Here is a 24,108-nt window from a genome sequence, read left to right on the forward strand (position 1 = left end):
CCTATATGTACAGACTCACCATTTGGTCAAATGCCTCTTAGCAAGTTGGTTCGTAAAGACTCTTAGTTCATTTGGCCTAAATTACTAAAAAACAAACACTTTGCATGGAAAGAAGGCCAATTGCTCTAAATGTATAAGTTGGGATTTCAACATAGCTGACTGCAAGGAAGAGGGTATTTGACATAAAATGGCTGCATAAGTTAAAAACAATCAAAATTATTGCTTAATATTTTAGTATATTACTACCAATAAACCTTATTGAGCCGCATCAAAAGAGATGGAAAGGCACTAAGCTGCTGGTTTATGGCAATGACAACATAGGAGTGTTAAAGAAATGCAAAGATCAATGTCAAAGCAGACCTAATGAAAGCGAAAGAGACCGACCTGACTCCCTCACCAGGTAATAAAGTCGGAGGTTTGACTGCTGCGCTAATGAACAATGAAAGGTAAGATGACACGACCGCATAGCAGCCTCACTTCGCTGGTTATTAACTGTGATGATAATCATAATCCTGCCACTCCAGTTGATAATGCTGGCTGTAAAACGACTGTTGGCTCCCTGTAGTTTTTCCCTTTCATTTATATTAAGAGTTGGACTCTCACTCAGACTTCAAAACCAGGAAGATTTATGGGTTTGGGTCTTATTAAAGCTGCCCTGTTTGAGTAGTACAAAGGCAAGTATGAGAGGAGTGGCAGCTAAAAAAAAAAAAAATGGTGAAGGTCCAAATTAAATCTATAATCTTATTTTATTAACCTCTTGCTCTCTCCTTACAAAGAGGATTAAAAACCCCTTAACACATTATAACAAGAGTTCTTGATACTGTAATTAATTAAAACATTCTATTATGCGTCAGCACTGTAGTAAAGTTTTTGTGCTGTGTTTTTATTGAGCATGCGAGGACATTTGCAGTTTATGTCAAAGTGAAAAGGTTTTTTTTCTCAGTATGGAGGGACTTGGTATTTCTGGGGGGGTGGGGGGTGGGGGGGATACTTGTAGTATCCCCAGAGCTGTTTCTTGATTTAAAAACCTAGTTTAAAACCAAACGGTGAAGCTTACTCTTCACCTCTTTAGCTGGATCTCCTTGTCCATTTTTTCTGCCTCACAGAATAAAGTGTTCTTCTGCCTTTTAATCTTCCATGCTTTATTTTTTCTGTGCAACAAAGAGAGCTAAAAGTATGAAAATGTTTCTTGAAGTGAGTCTATTTGTCGTTGATTTGAGCAGGTGTATAAGATTATCTGCCAATAGAATGAATGTTCTGACCCCTAAAATGAGATAATTAGATACACTGCACTTTTAATAGGATGATGGAGATGAGTTGTTCCCATTTTAAAGCTATAGTTGGTAGCCTGTTCATACACTTTTTGTTATACTGAAATGGTCCTTCCATTCTGACAATAGTTGTTACATTATGTATTCAGAAAAATTAGATTAAGAAAAATGTCATTTTTGTTCAAGCTGCAGGCCTGTGACCAATCACTGCCATTCGCACTGAATGGCAGTGATTGGTCAGAGTTTTTGTTCTGGTCTCACTCTCCTCTGACCCTCAAGTTCTGGCAGTATCACCTTATCTATTGGTTGTCCCACATGTTAATCATTCTGACACGCTCACGTAACACCAGTGTGCGTGTAGTTTCCACTTTCTGGCTGCGCCTGCACACTTCTAGTGTTTATGTATCAAGCTAGCTTAGCGGTTAGCTTCGTGTTAGCATCTCTTTGTAGCTCCGCTGCTCTCACCGTATACACTGAACGTGACTAAGACTCGCAAGAAGAGAACAAAAAAGACCAGAGTGGATTTGGGGTGATTTTCTTCACGGAATCTCCTTGAGGAGCGGAAGAGCAGGTAAGACGGTCTTACGCCTGCGCAGTTATTGAAAAATTGCAGACTCTACCTTTAAGTGCAAAAATGTTTTCAGGTTCTTTTGAAATTGCCTGCTCAACTCAAGGACAAATACACTAATTACAAGAAAATGTTACTTACTTTTAGTTCTTTTTGTGCCGTGCTCATGGAAAGACCAAGCAGTTGGGTTTGTGCTGAAGTTGCCTTTAAAGGTATTTTTGTTTTTCTCTCTCAGGCACTGACTCAAGGTTATTAGGCCGCAGTCAGGTACTTAATTTGGGTCAAAGATCTCCCTGAGTCTTCAACGACTCTCCACCGGATCCTCCAATTCAGAGCAGGCGAACCATTTTGGGACCACTTGACCTTCTTGCCCCATAACACTCGGGATCTTTTGAAAACTTTAAATGACTGTGTTGATGCCTCCGTCCTCTCAGCTCTCCTTCTGCAGTCAAACCATCCAGCCTCATTCTAGGACAAAAAGTATTTTTTCTTTTACAGTTAGGGGACCTGACAGAAAAAGGACTTATAAACACATCTATGTGCTGAATTTGACATCTTAAGGCTAATTGTCTTAGCGTCTGGATCAGCTGGTGAATAAAACCTGCCGCCTGGAGTCAGTTTGAATCACATTTAAGACCATAACTGCAATATAAATGGGCAGTCTAGTCACCGTTTCATTTATTATTTAATCTAATCCATCTGGTGATTATGCAGCAAACTATTTTAATACACTTTGCTGCTCTACAAATTTGTTCCTCCTCATTACTTATTCAGTTTCAATGTTGTCTGTGAGGAAAATAAATCTCTGAATGCAAACAAAGCAGGTTTGTTTTTAGCATTCAGAGAGGTGCCTGTTGAAGGAAAGGCCTGCCTGCTCTTCTCATCTCCTGCGGTTCTTTAAGGTTCCCCCCTCTGGGAGTCCGGCGAGTCTTCCTCCGGCTGCAGTTCTTTTTCATTTCCTCTTCACGGCCCCCGTGAATTCGACGCTCGCCTCCTTTTAATCGGTTTTGCTTCTCCTTGTTTTCTTTACGCTTATTTTTTTTTATCATCGTATTCAAAAACAGTTTTTCAAATCAAACAAAACTGGGGGAATCTACTTTTGTAGCGCTCTATCAAGTCCGACGACCCCAGAGTGCTTTACGCCACGTTCAGTCATTCAGTCGTGGAAGAAAAAGAAAGCTTCAACCTCCTGTCTGGCTGTTTTATTCAATATTTGCCGTCTTTTACCTGCTGTAGCTTTATAGTTTGTTTCCATGATGTCATCCGTGTTACTTTTTACGACTGGCACAAGCTCATTTCCTCTCAACGATCAATAAAGTTTCATCTTCCTCTGACCTGTTTTCTTCTTCGCTTCATTCCCCTTCATATCACCCCCCTCCTTCCCAGGCGCTGCTTCATATCTACAAGCAGGATCAAAGGTTAATAACTTTCTACGCTTCTTCCTCGTATTGTTCGTATTCAGATAACGGCGACCGGTTTTCAAAGCTGCAGATAGATCCTGTAGATGTGCGCCATGTGAAACGTGCAGCTTTAACGCTCCCTGCCTTTGGCTAAATGTGACTTCTCTCTCCTTGATCAAATGAACGTAGCACTTCTATAAAGGATTCACACATCCTGTCATCGGATTTCCACTACTTTGCTTTTTTTTGTTTTGTAATAACCCTAACGCTGTTTCAGATCATCAAACAGATTATTTATGACAAACATATGATGACAAAAGCAGCTTTTTTTGGGAAGTGATAATTTCATGATAAACTGGCGGTGCCATCCCTTGGCAGGAACTGCTGTCATCAAACGTTTGTGATATCTGGCAATGAGTCTTTTACATTACTGTGGAGGAACGCTGGCCCACTCTTGGTAGAATGTTTTAATTAGACCTCATTACGGAGTTTTAGACCGTGAACGCCAGGTTTGATGACCAGGCCACTCCAAAACACTTTTCTGAGCTATGCAGAGGTGGGCAGAGGCGCTGGATCCATACCCTGTGTGCTCATGAGGTTAAGGTCCCAAACTCTCTGGCCAGACATTATTCTTCACGTTATTTTTTTCCCAGAAAGCAGAATTCATGGTTCCATTACCAATGACCAGGTCCTGCCACAGCAAAGTAGCCCCAGATCAGCACACTGCTACCACCATGTATGACTTTTGGTTTAATGTTTATTTCCTGAAATGTAGTTACGTTTGTGCCAGACGTAACGGGTTACAAAACTTCCTAAGATTTTCCACTTATGTTTTGTCAGTCAACAGAATAACTTCCAGCAGAGTTTGGAGAACATTAAAGTTTTTTTGGGGCAAAGGTAAGATATACCTTTATGCTCTTTTTGACCCCCAATGGTTTTTGTCCAGGATTTCTTCCATGGCGGCCATTTTGTCTTTGTTGAATCGTGAAATCTGATCTTAACTGAGGCAAAATAGGCCTTCACTGTAAGTCTTTTACATGTTCTAGGTTATTTTCTAATCTCCTGGAGGGTTTGTTTTATTGAATGTCCACTCTCAGGAAGGTTCTCCACTGTCCCATGACTCACTGTGCTTCCCTGGAGGCTTTATGAACTTTCCAGAGTGATAAATGTCAATGGCTATGGTTCTTATCTACTCTTGAATTTCTCTGGATCGGGGCCTGTTGTGTAAAGTCCCTCTGTGGTGTAGTGGGATCTGTCTGGGTCTTTGTGTCTTGATACGGGGCGACATGAGTTTGCATCCTGGATGCATCAGGAAGGGCATCTGGAGTAAAAACTCTGCCAAGTCTGTGTGTAAATGGCAATGACTTGCTGTGGCAACCCCTGAATAAGGGAGCAGTGGAATGGACTCAAAGGACCTGTTGTGTTGCCATTTTCAGATCTTCTAGCCTACTTCATGTTGTCAGATGTTGCCCATATCCATAAATACCGCCACCCATAACATCCATCCATTTTCTAATACGTCTATCCCTTGTGGGGTCACGAGAGGTGCTGGTGCCAATCTCCAGCTGTCAATGGATCCAGAAAGAATCCACATTTCAAATAAAATGTTACTGAAACATTTTCATAATTTTTAGTCATTTTTAATTCTTGACATTTTTATGTAGACCATACTATCTAGGAACATTTAATTAGTCATCAATGACTCCCTGCTTATCTGGTGTATAAATATGACATAAAGAGGGTGACTTAATTTAACCTCCCTTCAAAATGGGAAAGACAAGAAGACATGACATTCAAGAAAGGCAGATTTCTGTATGTGTTGATCTCCTTAAATCAGGAAATGGTCACAAGGATAACACCTCCTCTCCTAAAGCTTCAGGTATCTAACGTTTTAACACATACAAGGAGACAAGGAGAGTCTTCTTTTTCTAGTACATTTGCAAACTGCTTAGTTTCTGAGATAAATGCAGAAAAACGAAAATGAAAGCACTGTGAGAGGAGGGATGAATCAGGACCTGTACGCGCGAAGGAGGAACTAATAAACGGAAACAGGCCGTCAAGGTATTTAATGCAAGAAATAGGAGTGAGGAAGTACAAGCAGGCTGAAGATGGAGTAAGATTAGCGTTGAACAAACGAGGGAGGAGAGAGTCTACCGGGGAAAATAAAGGTGGTAAAAATCAGGGATGACAAAGAGGCAAAGAAGCAAAAAGTTGCAAAAAAGAGAAGAAAACTTGCAGAAAGCAACATTTATTTAATCAGTGATTTCAGATGCAGCAGTCAGGTCGATCTGCAAAGTCATTGTTCTTAAAATAATCCAAAATGCTTCTCTGCAGCTCTGGCTCTTCCTGTCGAGGTGAAGCAGAAAACAGTAAATGTGGAACACGCTGTTTCCAAGGTGAAAGTCACCTCAGAGATTTAACTTCTAATAGGCCCTGAAAACGGCGCCTTATTATAAATCTGTGACCTGTCGACCTTCCAGAAAACTCCTCATGCTGTGCTTTCACTGCAGTTATTTCACTTTTAGGACTTCTATTGTTGACAAACATAAGATTTCAGGAACCAATTGGCCAGTCATTAGTAACTGAGAGGGAGAATTGTAAAAAAAAACTGTCAAGAGCGGGCTTTATTTAAAATGTTCAGTAATGAGAAACTAGTACCAAAGCATATCAAGACAGGTGAATCTCTGGTGAATCAAACACTAGCAGATGGCATGGCTCCTCAAATCATCACTGAAGTTGAAAACCCAGCGATTTGCAGGCATAGCGATCCAAGATATTTATCTAAGCTGTGAAACCCTCTGTGCTTTTCTGGTTAAAAGAAAACTCACAGGACTGATACTTTCAGAAAAAAGGTTGAGTGGAAAGTTTAGATTTAGAGGTTCAAGCAAAGTTCTCAGCATTTCTCCATCGATTGGTTGCAAATACATAGCACCACAAACGCAACACTTTGGTGACCACATCAACGAAAAGTTCAGGATTCAGAGGTTTTATCTTTATTTCTTCTTTGATGGGAGAAGTACAAAAGCTGAAGAGAGTGAAAGCGCATTGGTTTGCACAATGAATTTGGAGCATATTGGGGGCATCTGGTCCACAGAACCACTGATCCATGACCCCTAGCTAAATGTTTAATTTCGTGCTGCGTTCAGGATTCTTATGCAGACCAGAAAATCCTGAATTAGCAAGTTTTCAGGTCCGGATAGAAATTGAAAATTAAAAAAAGGTGGTGACAAATTGGTATTTCCATCATCACTGTACATCCATCCATCCATCTGTCCTCTGCATTTAACCCACCACTTTGGGACCCAGATAGCAGCCTGGGGGTATTTGAACTGGGGAACTTGCATCCTTCCCAGGATGCAAGCACCATGCTCTAACCACGACGGTGATACGCCCCTCCATCCATCCTTACTTTCTTGTCCTTTTAGTTTTTCTCTCCACCTTCTTTCCATTGTTACGACTCCTTGTGTTCAGCGTTGGGCTTTTACCTTCCCATACACCACTGATTTTACTGACTTCCTCGCTTCATATCAACAGATTTGACTTGAACTTTAATATGATTTAAATAAATAGCTTTTTTTTTTAATTCTCATTCATGGTGTGTCTGCCTTTTTGTCATGGTCTTTGAGCCAGGTCGTAAAAACCATCTTACTCTTTTGTCCATCTGCCATTGCTTTTTTATTTCCTTCTGTGCTTTTTTTTTTGGTTAGTATTTAAAAAACTTTATTTACAGTTTGAGCTCAATAGATGAATGTCAGCATTTAAATCGTGATGTACCGTGAGACGTAATCTTCAGGAACATGACGACTTTGCTCATTTCAATCTGGAAAAATACCAAAGTTATGTAAATATGTCTAGGAACACTGTATTTCACTTTACTTCTACTTTTTCTTTTATCAGACTTTAAAAAGCAAGTCACGTCATAATAGAAATTACACTTTGCCAGAGGAAAATGACTCAAGAAATATCAGGAAACTTTCCCCTTGTGACATTCATTCAGCTTCATTTTCTAATTGGCTTATACGACAGGGGAGGCTTTTATCAGTCTGCTATAATATAGAGAAAAGGATCCAGTACACCAAAGAAAGGCTCTAGTTCTTGAGAGAAGAAGAAAAATCTCCAGATGGAGATTCTGTGGGATTAACAGGAGTTTTTCAAAGTTTTTGAATGTTAAAACTTTTTTTTTCCGTCCTTATTCTTCTGAAGGAGGAGAATCACCCCATGCCTCCTTTCAGCTCAGGCACCTTTCTGTTGCATATTTGTCTTCCAGTTCACATTCTCTTTCCTACTTACTGCTTCATATATATTCCTTTTATCTGTGCTCGGTGTTAGTATGGATATAAATCAAGCTACATTATCGAATTCAGCCACGCTGGAGTTTCGCTTTGCCAAAGACGACTGACTGATGCAAGGACACATCCTGTTGACAAGACATTACCACGCAGATGGATATGATGGCAACGGCTTCAATAAAAGAAGTGTCAGCTCTGGCTTGGATGTGTGTTTTTATGTGCAAATGCCTGGTGTTATGATATCCCCAAATAGGATTTGGATGCTTGATTGCTACCTGCTATGGGTTTGCAGAGATTTGAGAAAGATTAGATTTTAGCTACACTCCAATGAGCCTTCACGTCTTTCCTGACATAATTGCCCATTTTTCATCTTCAACTGGCTGGCTGGCACCAAATATCTACAAACTGAGGACAGCGAAGGTAAAACTGTCAAATTATGTAGACGGTGACGTGACGGGTGTGCTGGAGCGTTCAGGAATTAACTGAACTTTGTTAATGAAACTTTCTTTAGTCACTTGGCGTTTAAAACGAACCACAAAGGAAAGCGGCAGTGATTGATGATGATTTGTCCATTTCAATGCACACATCATTGAAATGCTGTTACATTTGTCATTTAAGTCCTTTGTGTCTTAACCCTAAGAGGCAGCACACATCGACAGCGCAGGACACATGACAAAAATAGATGCTCCGGTTTAAAAAAAAAAACCCTGCAGAGCAGTGATCCTTAAAAAAAACAAAAAACTGTATTGATGAATAAAAGATCTGGAGCACAACAACAGAGGGAACATAACTACACTGAGATTTCCAGGGAGGATTGAGTGCAACCTATTAAAAAAATGCAAAGAATCACATATGCAGATGGATTCAGAGCCTTTCGGTTGGTTGAGTCCAACACAGATTGTATATAATGTTGCCGATCTCTAATTAAATACATAAAATGTGATATTTTATTTATGAATTGACATATTTTAATGAGATCTAGAGTAAAAAGACTTTTGATTATATTTATAAATAAATATATTTAAAAAAATCTACTTTTCTTGTCCTGTTTGGGTGTGCTGAAGAAACAACAAAACATGTATTACCAACAATTAAGTCCTGGACAACATGGCCAATAATAAAGTTCCTGAATTTCTCCCAAAATCTCTTTGCCCGGTGATCTTTTCGAACATTTTCTGTTCAAAAGCGACAACAATCCTGATGAAAGTACCGACGGCAACGTAGAAAGATCAACAACGCTCATGAACGCGGATCAGCGCAGCTGCTAACCTCCTGCGCAACATAAGCTAACGCTAGCTGTTGCTAGCTTGACAACCAGCCGGATGACGTTTTTATGTAGTGGCTCCCCCTTCGAGCGGGGGTCATGCTTCAAATACGAGAGAAAGCTGAGTGCTGCAGGGACGACGTTTGGTTTGAGATTTGTAAATTTGCCACATTCGGAATAACTTGAGCCTAAAAAGCGTACTTTATATACATGTTGATCAGATTATCAACCGGCATACACCACCACTCTCATTCAGAATCCCATTTCATTCAGATTAAGTTTAATCTGATCACAATATTCTGATTGGCGGGTTTACATGACGCTTTTTTATTCTAATCGGCCGTTTATTTAGATTACTTTTGTCTGTGTAAACGTAGCTATAGTCTCAAACGAAGGTTCAAGGCTAAAATATGTATTATTTTTTTTACTCAAAAAGTAGTGATTCATATCTAAAATTAGGGTGAGTGGAAGAAACGGTATCACCTTTGATCTATTCAGCTCCATAACAGTCCGTCATAAACATGCCGAGGCACGGTTTCACTGTATTTTCATATGGCTGGATTATCGCTGTGGAGTTGATCAGAGAACTACATGTCTTTGGGATGGAATTAAAATATTTGATGCGGAGGTATTTGAATGCCATTTTGGTCCATAGATTTTGAAGTGTTGAAGAAATAACTTTAGTAAATGAATATAAAATGCCCTTGTTACATGATCAGGAAGATATTACATTTCCTATGTTGTATCGCTATTGTCTAAGTCAACAAAAATTGGGTTATATTAATATCTGGTTTCAACATGAAACGAAATAAATTATGAAAGATATAATTTGTTAGAATCAACACTCCATATTCCCCTATTTCACTCCATCTATAGTTAACCTCATCCATCACAAACATCCCTCTCTCTCCTTTTTTTCCCTCGGTTTCTGTCGCAAGCTTTCTTCCCTGATTGACTGTCATAACAGCTGACAGCACAGCCGAGAGAAAGATGATAAACAAGACATTTACATTAGAGAGGCGTCCGTACCTCACACTCGCACATAAAATGTACGCGGTGGGGGGATACAGGGATGGAAAAAAGCCACACAGCCAGCCGAAGATGAAGTGGACTGATGGCCGTCATGAAAACCTATAGAATCTGGAAAAGCTTTCTACCTTAAAGAGATATTTCATGAAAAGCCTTTTGATTTTTGGGGAAACCTGCAGCAGCAGTTTAGGGGCTGGTCTTAGGTTAGACATAAAGCAAATCACTGAAAGCAGGAACATGAATGAGGTGCATGGCCGGATGTGTAAGGCGCCACAAAGAGAAAAACATAATTTATTTGGCAAATGTAAATCAAGCCAATCTAATGACTACAGATCTGTATTTACCAGCTTCTATGGATTAGGGATTATCCTTTTCAGACATTGTTTTGTTTCCACTGGTGAAATACAGATTTGTTTTTTTCCTGTGACACTAGACCCGTATTATCTGTGTCCATGGATTTCTTTCCTGCAGTACAAAAGATCCATTGTCTCTGGTGATCATCGTTTTGTTTCTGCAAACGACTACGGATGTGTTTCTCGTGAACTTTGTTTCCGCAGGTTACTACAGATTTTCTGTTTCCAATCGGGATCACAGGTTTGTTTCTGCTATGGATAGTTGCTTCTTTTTAGTGCTGCAGAGTCTTGTTTCTACCAGTTGCAGCAAATGTGCTTTCTACAGGTGACTACTGAGTTGTTTCCATCTCTGACAACAGCACCACAGACTGAAAAAAATCCTTTATCCCTGCTGCCATTAATCTGGTCAATTCCTGGTCTATATTTTAAGGACTAACATGGACTTTTTTCTTTTTACTTCTCTTGTTTTTGTTGTGTGGCTGATTTTAACATCTGGCACTGCTGTCTGTCATTGAGAATAATAAAGTTTATTTGACTTGACAAAACTGACCAGAGACTGGATCCTAGTGGGGACTTTTGATTCTTTTTTTCCAGCAACAAGAGATTTGTTGGTAGATTATTCATTTCTTATAAAAAATCTTATCTTTCAGGTCCCTTGCTCTGTGTAAATATGATTCTTTGACATCCTAAATTCTCAGTGATACCTCCGTAGCCTACTATCTTTTAAAAATCAACAAGCATTTCCTTTTTTGTCCAGAAAATACAGCTCAGGTGTAACAAAGTTATAAAGGTCCGTGGGGACCTTATAGATAAATCTGAAACTAAACAATTTCTATGCGGAATAAAGTTAATCTTATCTAAATATTATAATTCTATGATTGTTAAGGAAGTTTATGTGCTCAATTTCTCCACTGCTTAGTTGGTGGATCAGCCAATCAGCTCTCTGTTTTCACCACTACTCCTAAAATATTGTCACTTTAGGAGCTCTCTTAAGGCTTAAGAAGCTTTGTGAATAACTTTTAAATTTTAAGAAAAATCTTAGAATTCAGAAAATTCTAAGAATTGTCCTAAAATGACGTCTCTAAAGGCTACTCTTAGTCTCAGGTATCGTTGTGAACAAGGTTCTGCTGTCTGTGAGTTAAAGAAATGGATCATTATGGAACCTGAGCGTAAAACAATGACCGACAATAGACATCGTCCCCCCTTCTGATGATAAGTGTCTGAGGGTGACGCCTTTAAGATCTTAAAATATTATAATATGCAATAAATTCAGCATTTGCTCTGAGTCGAACTATTTGAAAAATTAAAGATCAAAGATCTGTGTAAAAAGAGCGAAAAAAAGCAGGCCTGTGTGTGTGTGTTGCTATACGTCAGATGTTTGATTTGTGAAACAGTGTACAGCTAAATCCTAATAATAATCTTCAGAGTAATGGCTTCACTGCATTCAGAGGGAGAACGATAAAAGTTACATTTTGACCATTATTTTTAATGTTTTGTTGGATTGAGGGGGTGAAATTTTTCTAATTCTTCGGGGGTGGGGGTTACTAAATAACTGGTCACCACACTGCAAAAAGGGAACTAAAAGTAAGTACAATTTTCTTGAAATGAGTATATTTTTCCTTGATTTGAACGGCTAAACAACACAATTTGCCAATGGAATGAGTATTTCTACCCCTAAATTAAGATAATTAGATGTACTGCACTTGCTATAAGATGATGGAGATGAATTGTTCTTATTTTAAGTGCAAAAATATTATTCCATTGGCTAATAGTCTTATTTACCTGCTCAAATCACGGAAAAACAAACAAATTTCCAGAAAAATGTACTTACTTTGTGTTCCCTTTTTGCAGTGCATTGTTTAAGAACTTTTTATTAAATTGGTCAACATATTGAGATTTGAGAGTTTTTTTTTTTTTAATTGCTGTGGATTTGTTTTGATATCCAGAGTACTGGATGTACTTGAATGCACCATAAACGCTGTATTCAGAGCCTACCAAACGGACATGGCTGTACAGGTACTGATACACCCTTCGTACCATGTTTATGCTTTCCCGGACAGCTTACAATCCTTCTGTGTCTTTTTAGTCACCGCTCTAACCTCATTGCCATCCTTTTACATCGCCCCGGTACGGGATTTGTTGCTAAGATGTTTGCAGATGAGTCGATTTGGAGGCAACAGGCTCTTGATAAACGGAGGAGAGGAAAAGCACCGTGATAAGGCAGCTGTTTCCAAAGATGAACCCATTGATCTCATAGATTGCAAACACAACACTGACTCTGACTCCTACAAGCACGGATCGTTACAGGGTGTTAACCACCCATGAAAAAAAAAAAAGCTGCTTTCAGCACTTGGCTGGATTCTGCGTTCTGAGTTCTTATCAGGTTAAACGCTTCTGTTACTCGACAGGTGGGAAAATGTGCGGCTGAGTGAACAGTGGACATATATTATGTACCCGAAAACATCCATGAGCACGATTAAACAGTTATTACCATTATATTATTTATGCTTATATGGGATTTATTGGCACAACTATTGCTGCAAACAGATGGGGAAAAAAAAAATCAAGCATCTAACTAAGCAGTGATTTAATTGTGTATAATATAAGAGCCAACAGGAACTGCTGGCTAAAAATAAAAATGATAACTGTGTGAAGGCCACTAAGAAAAAAGCACAAAGATACAAATCTAACTAAAAACAGCAGCAATCAGTCTTCTAACTTTACAATACTTTTTCCTGCCTGTCTTTACTGCTGTCAATAAACTATTTTTACTGTTTGAAAGCAATATCCTCGCCGGTAATGGTCAATCTGGAGTGACAAATGAGTTTCCGTTCCTTGAAATACACACTGCATGAGTCAACATCACTTCAACGTACTTTACGCTTCTTTGTGCCCGTTTCACTTTGAGAAAAACATTCACAGTGTATCTTCTTTTAATTGTCGCGTAATATGTTTTATTTTTGGTCGTTTCCATGGTCTCACTGGAGAACAATCTGAGGCTATAACTAATGAATTACTGGCCCCTAAAACGAAAGTATTGACCTTCTGAAAGACCAATTTAATGTCTATTAATTGTGTTTTCCTTGTATAGATTGACTCAATAGCCCAGAAAAAGAGATATTGGGTTCATTAGAACAGAAAATTAATAAACTAGGTACTGCACAGCGGTAGTAACTGGTCTCACTACTTTATTTGTTATGTGAAATAATGCCGCAGTATTAGTAGTAGTGCTGTAGAGATGAAGGGAGGAAGGTCGTTTTCGGTAGTTTTTGAGTACTGAGATCTTCTGGAAGCCTGAAACTGCCAAAAATAAACCTGAAAATATCTAAATGACTCGATAAAAAGAACAATTGTATTGTAATTTTATTCTTTATTCTTGTGAAGTTTTACTAAATTATTGTTAGCAAGATTTAACATTAGTTTATATTACATTTTTTTCATTACTTAATAATATTTCACATTTATTTTGCATTTATTTTTGCACTATTTAATCACTGTATGAGTTTTGATCTGCAGTGCAAACGAGGACAACTGATCATTTCTAGAATAAGTGCATCGTATACGACGGCTATCAGTCCTCGATGCGGCTCACCGGTAACTGTAGTTTATAAGTGTTATTATTAGCCTTTCGTCCACAGGATGAGTAGCACTAGCTACAAAGTTTCCATGGTCCAGCAGACAGTAACCTCTGAATAATGACTTGATAGCTACATTCCTGTTGAGTACAACACAAACTCGCCATGTGGAGAAAAGTGGAGTGGAGGATGCAATTCTCACTCTACTTTTTAAACACTTGGATTTCAATGAGACACAAGTCACATTTTTATTTGTGGACTCTTACTCGGCTTTTAATGCAGTCCAACTGCGTATTTAAATCGAAACGCTCCTGAAACAGTAACGGTCTGCTGTGTTTGATCCTGACGCTGTATCAATCGTGTCTCAGATTCATCTGGGTCACCTCAGGGCTGTGTACCGTCACCTTTGCTTTTTATTCTGTATGCTAACGTGTCGGAGCGTACGTGAAAATAGATCCGTAATAATGGATGTGGGTGACTGTGTTGTTTGTCTCCGCCAGGAGAATGAAAGCAGCCACAGTCCGGTGACTGATGACCTCCTTCAACGGTGTGAGGAGGAGTCTTACCTCTCACTGAATGCTGATAAGACCAAAAGACATGATCATTGATTTTAGGAGGAAAAATCACAAGCACAAAGCCACTTTAATTGAAGGTCAGGCCATTAAGACTGTGCACAAACATCTTGGGACTATTGTAGATGATAAATTGAACTCTGAAGCCAACTGTGAGGCGTTGTGCAAAAAAGACTCATCAGCGCCTATTCTGTTGCAGGAAAATGTGTCATTTTAATACAGACAAAACCAAAATGATCCTCTTCTATCCTACTTTTATCACATCCGTTTCATCCTTTTCTTTGCTGTCATGGTTTGGTCATACAACTACGAAAGAGAGAAATTCCTTCCAGCAGATAAAGTGCCGTCCAGACTGATTGGAGAGTCCCAACAATCAGTCTCATCCCTGTAGAGCAGTTAGGTACAGTTGATTGCTTCTCCCCTTCAGAGTTTCAACTCCTTCCCTCCAGATGGAGATTCTTAGGCCCAAAATGTGGGACAAGACTTTTTAAAAACAGCTTTGTTCCTACTTATGTTAATGAAATACACGAGCTGAAATGACACATAGGCTCTCAATGCATATTTATCTTGATTGCCCTCCTCATCTGTGTCTTTTTATTTTTACATTTCTTTTTCTTAGCACTATATTTTATGGTTTTGGATATATTGAGATATTTTTTTTGTTGTTGAACCGCTGCAAAACAAACCTACCTACGGGTACAAATAAAGGAATGTTGAAAGGTGAGACCTCCTCAACCACTGCCTGGCTCATTAAAAATAGTGAGCTATTCTAGTGGCACATTTGGGAGGAGCCTATAGAAGCCTTTGCACTTCAGAGGAACACTGTTAGTCAGAACTGGAGAAGAAATAACATATTTCTGAATGCTGCCAGATTTGTAGGTTTTTCCCCCACAAATCTTGTCAAATTTTCCACTCTTGATGCCCATTGTGCTACTTATTGGCATCGCAGTTTGGCCCTACATGTAGGATATTATCACTCTTTGCCAACTTTAGGCTGCATCATCGGCTGCCTTGCACCTGATTTTCTTTTTTTTCCACACTTTTACATTTGTTTTGATTTTAGACGTGAAAATGTCCACAACCATTGTGAGCTCTAAGTCTAAACAAAGTTGAAAAGAAACCCTTGTAAAAATAATGATGTATTCTGGTTGTGACATTAAAGGACCACATTGTGGTCGATACATACAATTATATTTCTTGAAAATAACCTCCTTGCACATTTAATGTATCAAATACCTTAAAACCCACAGTTTACTGCATTAATTTCTGTCGGTGCTAACTGTGCTAAATGCTCTACTATTAAAAATTCTGCTTGTGTATTCAGTATATTCTTTTTCTGTATATCTTTATAATCTTTAAAGGAGCATAGCATAAGTTGCAGGATTTTTGCAGACATCTGCCTCCTGTGGCGTCAAGTTGAAATTACACCAGTGTTGCGCATGTGTCTGGGAGAAGAGGAAGAACATCTGTCGCTGCGATGGCACAGGCCTTTTCTTTAGAGATGTAATCTTCTGAAGTAAGAAGGCTGTAAATATTTAAGTTAGCCCGTGTTCTGTCGCTAATGCATTGATTACGGCGGAGACTCAACAAAGTAGCCAGGTGAACGAGAGTGTGCGGCGCGTCACAACCACGCACACGCCCAGAGGAATCACTCTCACTTCAGTAAATAGTTTTACACTTCAGGCAATTGTAAGGGCAAGTATGGGAAAGACAGTACTTGATATCTAACTTCAAAAACTTGCACTATGCACCTTTAACAATGCACCGTGTAATTGTTTTATTTTAATAAGCTTTTTCAAAAATGGAAGTATCAGGCTCCTGTCCATTCACCCGTAGCAGCCATCCCATCTGATCTGTGAGCAGAACTTGGACTCACCGAAGCTCTTTGAACGGCTCCGCCCTGACATGCGGCGTCTCCACAGATTTGCTGAACACTGCTCCTTCTGCCCCTGAAATCACAGAAGACAAAGTCAGACCGTAGGCTGCATCAATTGAAACCGCAACCCCCGCGCCCCATCTGATCAATGGACATAATCTCTGAGACTCTGCCAATCTATACGGCTCTGGTCAGTGTGCCCAGCGGCCCCCATCTCACCTCGCAATAGGATGGGAGAATGCGCTTCTTGGAAAATATGAGGGTCCACGGTTAAAAAAACAAAACAAAACAGCAACATTTTGAAAGAAAGTTTTCTCTACCGGGCTTCTTTGATTTCACCTTTTTTCCTTTTACCTCTAAGTGAAGAAGCTCACAGCAAAGCAAATATTAGATTTGTGAATGGAAGAAGACCAGACTTTGCTCTGTCATCACAGCCCCTGAAAGGTAGGATATGAGCCAAACTACAATAAAAGCATGTATATACTTGGCAAAAGTTCTGCTGTTTCGTAGTTTTTCTAGTCATATAAATGAATTGCTTGTACTTGTATAGTGCTTTTAACTAGTCTGACGACTACTAGTTTAGGTTCTAGTGTTAGTCTGGGTCGTCCCCGGGATCTCTGTCTTCAGATTATATAGTCATGTGATGGCAATTTTCACTGCATAATTGATAAATGACGATGATATTTTAAAAACCGTTGCACATGCGGGACGTTGAGAAAAACTGCCATTGGTGTCAGTGACATTGAACTCAGATTGTGACTTTCAACACTAGAGCTCTGCAAACCGATTCTAACTTCAACTGTTACTCTTCTGTCGTTTTTGCTTGATTGCAAAGAGGTGCGACATAACAGCACCGAAGGAAAACAAAACACACACACACACACACACACACACACACACACACAAAGAAGGTAATTGGCTGGCCCTTTACCCTGAGGCCCTGATTGACCTTAGAGCCATTGCAGCAGCCTGCCGCTTTGGGTAAGCCCAACCATCCAGTCACATCAAATCAACTAACCATCAGGTGAAGATCAATAGCCATGACTAAAAGCAATTCAAGGCGTTTTAAACGGCTGCGGAGAGCCCAAACAGCTATTGCTCACTTTTCAACAGTAAGTAAGAGGGACAACAAAATGATCCAATCTTTTAAATAGCAATTCTTGTTATGTGTCCTCGGTTCAACTATTAAATGGGAATTTTTACAGCTTTAGTCCAACTGTGTCAAAACATGTCGTATTCCTGACACCTCCATTTTAACACACTGTGCTTAAAGGTGGGTAACGATAGTGATTTTCTGCTGAATGGAGTCCTGAGCTTTCTTTTGTGCTTTGGAAACATTGAAAGAACAAAAATTAACACGTAATGATTTACCTTTGGCTTAAATTCTACAACCAGTTCTGCTGGATCCCAGTCAAGGCTGACCCACGGTTGTCTGGGGCCTTAAGGAGAATCTGATTTGGAGCCTCACTTCCAGTTGAGAGCATCACCACCACTAAAAGTATTTCAATACAGATTTGGCGAATCTGGTAGGGGGTGACAAGCTTAATTGGCTGATTTTATTAGCAAACAGATAAATGTTTATTATTTTCTGAGATGTATTTGTGAAAAAACCAAACTTAAACACAAATAAACGTCTAAACCCATGGATTGTATTTATGTTAAAAAAAGGAAACTTGCCAGTTGTTGTCAACTTCATACTTAGGGATTTATCAATGTCGAAACAATCAAATAAAATATAATAGTGCTCCCATTCTCAATAAACAAATGTAAACATTTAAGATCTATGTCTATGTTAAAATTAAAGCATTTTTTTGGAGGTTCCTAGTGGTTTGGGAGCCCTCATGCATTAGGATGGCTCTGATCCCAGGTCTCAAGGTGTACAAGTTTGAGTCCCACTTCAAAGATTTCAATGTCTTAAAATACTTAGTTATTTTATTTTGAAGAAAATGTGAAGAAGAGCTTCTGGTCAACACATCTTTTGAACAACTATGAGTCTTGCACTCTTGCAACACCTAAACTGAGACACTTATCGAAGGTCACTTGTTTTTTCTTTCCTATTTGTTTTGCTGCCTCACAATGAAAGCCATCTTTGAAAAATATTTCTAAGGACAACTCCACAAAAACACCACACAAATCAGAGCTAGGGGCTTTCAGCAAAACAACATGATGAGAAGACAATAAGGCAGTCTAGCTCTGATATGGGACATACCCTAACCTCATCTGTTGCCACCGACCATTTGCTGATGATGGCGGTTAGCGTGTTGATTGCTCCAAACAAGAGTGGTAAATGAGAGCAATTGAGATGCGCTGTATAAGAATGTAGTATGAAAGTCATATCTATAGGAAGGACTTGGTTTTAAGAACAGATCAAGTGAGAATTCTCGTAATTTAGTTAAAAACAATGTCAACCATTTGTTACTTCACAATGAGCAGAGGTCCACAAGCTTTAGTATCCAGGGCTGGTCGTGTTGAACATTTTTATGTATTCTGTTGTTAATGTTTTATTTATCTCAGGTATTTAATTTCTGTATAAAGTACATTTTATGCCACCCATTCACCCATTGCTAGAACAACCTTATGAAGACAGATTGGACTTATAGCCAGGACAAAGCTCGGTCCTGATCATGTGGACCCCCATTTGTAGGGTCAGGGGTAAAGCCATGGTGTGGGGGTACGTTTAGAGATATACTGGTAATGGCCAGGGTTGATATTAGGTTTAGGCACAAATGGAGTTAGTAAAATAAATAGAAGTCAATACAAAGTCATAATATGGTTTGGAACACAAACCTGTATTGAGGGGTTGAGGGCATTGACCTATAAATCACATTTTAGCCTTCTGAATTGTAATTGAAAGAGTCCCATCCCTGAAAAGCAAAACAGGAAATTGTATCGGAGCTACGAAATCTACTTTCTACCAATATCCTACAGAAAGGACCCCAGACGAGGGATGATATAGAGAGATTGTGCAAAGGAGTGGTCAAAGAACCCTCTCTCTGTTTCAACCTTGTGCAATGTTAAGTCTAAAGTGTGTCCTATTGGTATGAGAGGGTGGTACAGAGTATTACTGGCGGCGTGGCCACCCTAGGGTGCAACTTATATTTAGCAAATTTAAAGAATATACCTTCATGCTTTATTTGTAGATAATGTATCTACTTTGCTGTACGCAAAATACATAAAAAACAGCCTACCTTCCTACAACTGAAGCTTTTTTTTAATACTCAACACCTGGACTGAGGCGCTTGTGGCAGGACAAGTCTGACATATTTGCTATTTTTTAATTAAACAGGTGTTTAATGGTTGACTTTCTCTGAAGACTGGAGATATTTACAGTCTCGCTCCTTCGGGGGAGCTCTTCATAACACAGATAAACCTGTCAAAAACTGGGGAATATAAAGCATCTCTATGCAAATTCATGTTATCGCTTATGTGGAATAGATAACTCTCCCCTTAATCACTGCTACAGGTGGCGCCACTTCTGTTCCTCTCTTTTTTCTCCCCTAAATAGATTGAGCTAGTTTTGAAAAATGCCTTGTCAGTACAAGATGTGAATCAGGTAGAACAAGCTATGGCTGGTTAATATATATATTTCACAGTATTGTGTTTTTTTTTTAAAGTCAACATTTCAGTGTCAGATCTTATTCATCTATATTCTAAAGAGCAACATTTCTTATTTTTTTCCCCCAGAGAAATAAATCTGAAGTAGCTTTTGAAAGGCTGAGGTAACATTTGAATTATCTACTGCTCACTAAATCAGAACGTAGATTTAGAGGGTAGAAAATGAACAATCTTTCACCACAGACAGCTGGATGGATGGTTGGATGGAAAATCACATCTTTGTTTACTGGTTGTGTCACATCCTAAATTCCTAAAGGAATTGAACTTTGGCTTTTCATTAGCTGTAAGCCACAAATAAAATATTAACAGTAACAAACTTTAAGTAGATTAATGGCAGCATGGTGCCACCACATCAAAACTGAAGGAGTAAAAAGGAGAAAAAAAAGTAAAAAAAAGAGAAAAAGGGAAAGGAAAGAAAAGAAAAAAAGAAAAAAAGAGAAAAGAAAAAAAAAAGAAAAAAAGAAAGAAAAAAAGAAGAGAAAAAAGGGAAAAAAGAAAAAAAGCCAACAAAACTGAAGGAGTAAGTAAACTAATTGTAAAATAAAAATTATTACATCTATTCTCCCTTAAAACGTGTCTGACTTTTCAGCCTTCACATTTTACTTTGGGCCTTTTTGGGGGCTATACACACGAGGGACACCAGAGAGGTGACTATGTATGAATGTTTTCAAACTTTTGAACTTCACGTGACATCATGCTGGTCTCTAATTGGTTACTTAAAGATTCTCCTCGGGGAGCAGCTCTCTGAACCTGTGGCCAACCAGCTCCTTTTGTGCCATTCCCCATCCAATCTAAATTAATTCCTCATACCTGTCAGTCAAAGACGCACCACTTGCAGCTCAGGAGCGCGGGCGTGAATGTCACTCAAGCATATGAATGCAGACGGAAAAGTCAGACAGTGATAAGACAGAAGAGAATCGCGACAGCAGAATTTAATTTGGTCATTTATTTACAAAATAATAATTTCACGAGGCTTTTATTGGAGGAAAAAGGCGGACAAAGGAACTTAAACTGGACCGACCAGATCTGAAAATCCAGCAGCATCCAAGTTAACGTGGACAGATTCATTTTAAAGTATAGTTTAGGGTCATAATCTCCGAACCTCTGGTTCTTTTAATTCCCGGCCACCACTGCACTCTGAGTGTGGAAAGTAGTATTGACTATTCACGCTTTAAAAAGAATTAAAGGAATCTTTTAACTTTGATATTTTAATATACTGTCCTGTAATTTATCAAACTGATCACTCAGATGATCAGTTCATCATAAAATTTGCCCATGATCAGACTCCTCCGCCGGTGAAAATGCAGATATTTTCAGCGCCGCTGCCTGCTGGAGTAGCATTCAGAGCCCCGGGAATGAGACAGCTCCATTCATGTGCACCTCGGGTGAATAAAGTGTGATTTATCTGATCCTCTGGATCACACGGCGCACATGAATAGCGAGCAGGAAGCGACAATACGTCACAGTGCTGACATGTTGGCGGAGCAGCTGGGGCGGAGGGTCGGATGAGAAAATAAACGATGCCATTAAAGATTAATGCGTTCGCTCGAGCGGCTGTGTGTCCGTGTGAATCCATGTCCGTGTCGAGGTGTTTATGAGGTACTACTACCGAGCAGGACCAGATATCATCAGTTGAGGCTTGAAGCATCTCAGAGGTGATGAAATACAGAGACATACACGCCACAAAAGAAACTCCCTGCAGGAATAATCTCTGTGATTGGTTGAGGCTGTAGACATGCATGAGCAACGTTGACTGAATACCAAAAGCCTTTGTTTATCTGCCGGCATTCATGAGCGTAATGCACAATCACCAGGGAGTAATTTTGACATTTCAGCATTATTACATGAATGTTTACCTCCTCAATCTCAAAGACTGCGGAAATCAACACATATACTTAGACATATTTGTGTTGTACTGGCCAATTTAAATGGATTAAGGGTAATGGCAGCTTGTACTGACTCTGTTTGCCAGCTGTAATAATTAGTAAAAGAAATTTGTAAAAAAAACAACAACACTTGTCTTCCATCCTGGTATGAGTCAAAAGCCAAAGGGAAATGTGCCAAGAAGAAGAAATAAAAATAAATGGTGCTGTTACAAAGCCAATTATGAATTGAATCATAACAGCGGACTGTTGACTGAAGAAGAATGGCGTCTTAGGGAACACGGTAAATCAGTTTGACACTAACTGCTGTTCCAGAGCCTTCAGCTTGGTCTCTGCCCACCATCATCTTTCTGGCTTCTGGAGCTAAAACTAATAGAGTGCAAGTAATTGGACCAAGTGAGAACTTCACTTTCCACCCATGGAGCATAAAATCAGGTAAACCTGCTCCGCTTCCTGTTGTAAACAACTTCACCCTTCACATTGACTGTATTACCCAGAAACCTTAGGGCTTCTGACAGCCCCCCCAAATCTAACCAATCACCATATTTCACTGATGAATAAATAAATTAAAAACTCTGCTGCTCAGAGTCAGAGAATATACACTAAAATTAATGATGCTTTCCTGAGGAAGTCAGCAGCATAGACGTTATATAGGTAGATGCCCCATGGTCTGGTGCTGCCTATTGGAGCCGACGTTTCAGTGCGGCGGCCATTTTGGATGGGTCTCTTACGCGCCCCCAGTGCTTTTATTTGTACTGAGGAAGCTGTTTGCCCTGCAAACTGCCGAGATGTGGTTATGATACAGGATGCTGTTACAATAAAAATTATGTTTTCATGCTGAAATATGTTGTTTAAACAACGTATTTCATAAATTCACGGTCCTTAACAGACATGGCATATTAATGTAGAAATAGATGATTTCATACCGAAATACTGTTTCTTTTGCTATTTAACAAAGACAGACATGTGTTATGGCATTTTATTAAAAATATATAAATAAATATGCACTTCAAGCTGAAATACTGTTTTATGCTCTTAAACAAAGATACATGTGAAATTATATATTGATAAATGTATAAATTAATATATTGCATGTTTTAATAAAGAAACAAATTGGAGTGTTCGTTTAAATGTATTTCACTCTCTGTACTCTGTATGTACAATCCTGAGCCTTCTGTACATATCAACAGTAATTTCTTCATATATTTGCATGCACAGATGCATACACAGTTTTTTTAAAGGCCTGGAAAAGTGTTTTTTAAAATTTCCAGGTCATTCCAGTGTCTTACACTACCCTGCTTTGCACAGCTTCTCACATGTGTTGGCACTCTATAACTCCAGGTTACTTAATTTGGCAACGCGATTCAGCGTTAGTTGGTGAAATACAGCGATATGAAATTAAAGAGCATACAATTATGTTTCATCTGTTGGGTTTCTGCATTGTTCTCACCAAGTAAAACTCATCTTCAGAACCAATCTCAGCCCAGAAAGGTGATCCCGGGATCCGGGATCTGCTTTCAGTAGTTATCCCCGATTATTGTAACCGTCAACTGCAGAAAATCCGGTCAAAGTTGCTCCCTCTGCGTTTACTCCCATCGACTCCTATGCCAGCCTTGAGTAGGAGAGACCCATCCAATACGGAGGCGACGCAGAATGGGCTCCAGCACGTAATGAGGCGTCTACTTTTTATAATGTCTATGGTCGGCAGATCAAAAGAGACCAAACACATATAAAAAAACTTCCGATTGGATAATAAAGAAGAATATGAGTATTACCAGATATGAGCATATATTATTTTATATCAATCCAAAAGAACCTGATTCATATCTAAGACCAAAGAAAACTTTAAAATCCATCCAACCATTGTGCCTTTAGATTTGCCCATCCATCCATCCATCCATCCATCCATCCATCCATCCATCACTATGGTAACACATGGTGACAACAAAGACTCTTGATCGATCTTGTCTATCCAGTTTGTTCATTCATCATTCAGTTATCCATCCATCAATTAAGGCATTCAGTTATTTATCCATGCTTTGGGCAATATCAGGTTCTATATTTATGATTAGAGAACTCCAGAGTTATTTGAAAATATGGGCCAAAATGGGTCAGTCTATAAAATTATGAAATGTTGACATAAAAAAGTCAAGCAAAAGCAAAAAAAAACAAAAAAAAAAAACATCCAAACAGTTATTTATAATATTTTGCTTATATTACTTTTAAATTCCAAACAATAAAGCCCTTTTCCAAGGATGCAAAAAAAATATAAAGTTTATTTTAAACTGTCTTAAATTTCAAGTTCATTTACTATACCACAGCAAGGTTCTGGATTTCAATGTTGTCGACATAAACACAAAAACTGGGTTTGACCATGTATGAATTTTAATGTGCTCCGGCCATATGGCAGCAG

At 39.0% G+C, this 24,108-nt stretch overlaps 1 protein-coding gene across 2 annotated transcripts in view; it reads right to left on the reverse strand.

Annotated features, from left to right (window-relative positions):
• The window catches only part of sgcd (sarcoglycan, delta (dystrophin-associated glycoprotein)), a 224,883-nt gene that overhangs the window by 16,201 nt on the left and 184,574 nt on the right, over nt 1-24,108 (reverse strand). For both annotated transcript variants that reach the window (XM_012873406.3, XM_021321974.2), the window contains exon 6: nt 16,198-16,270. In XM_012873406.3, the coding sequence (XP_012728860.2) occupies nt 16,198-16,270 (73 nt within the window). The remainder of the gene's footprint in view (nt 1-16,197; nt 16,271-24,108) is intronic.

Source organism: Fundulus heteroclitus, chromosome 11 (genome assembly GCF_011125445.2).
Source record: "Fundulus heteroclitus isolate FHET01 chromosome 11, MU-UCD_Fhet_4.1, whole genome shotgun sequence".
Classification (NCBI taxonomy): Eukaryota; Metazoa; Chordata; class Actinopteri; order Cyprinodontiformes; family Fundulidae; genus Fundulus; species Fundulus heteroclitus.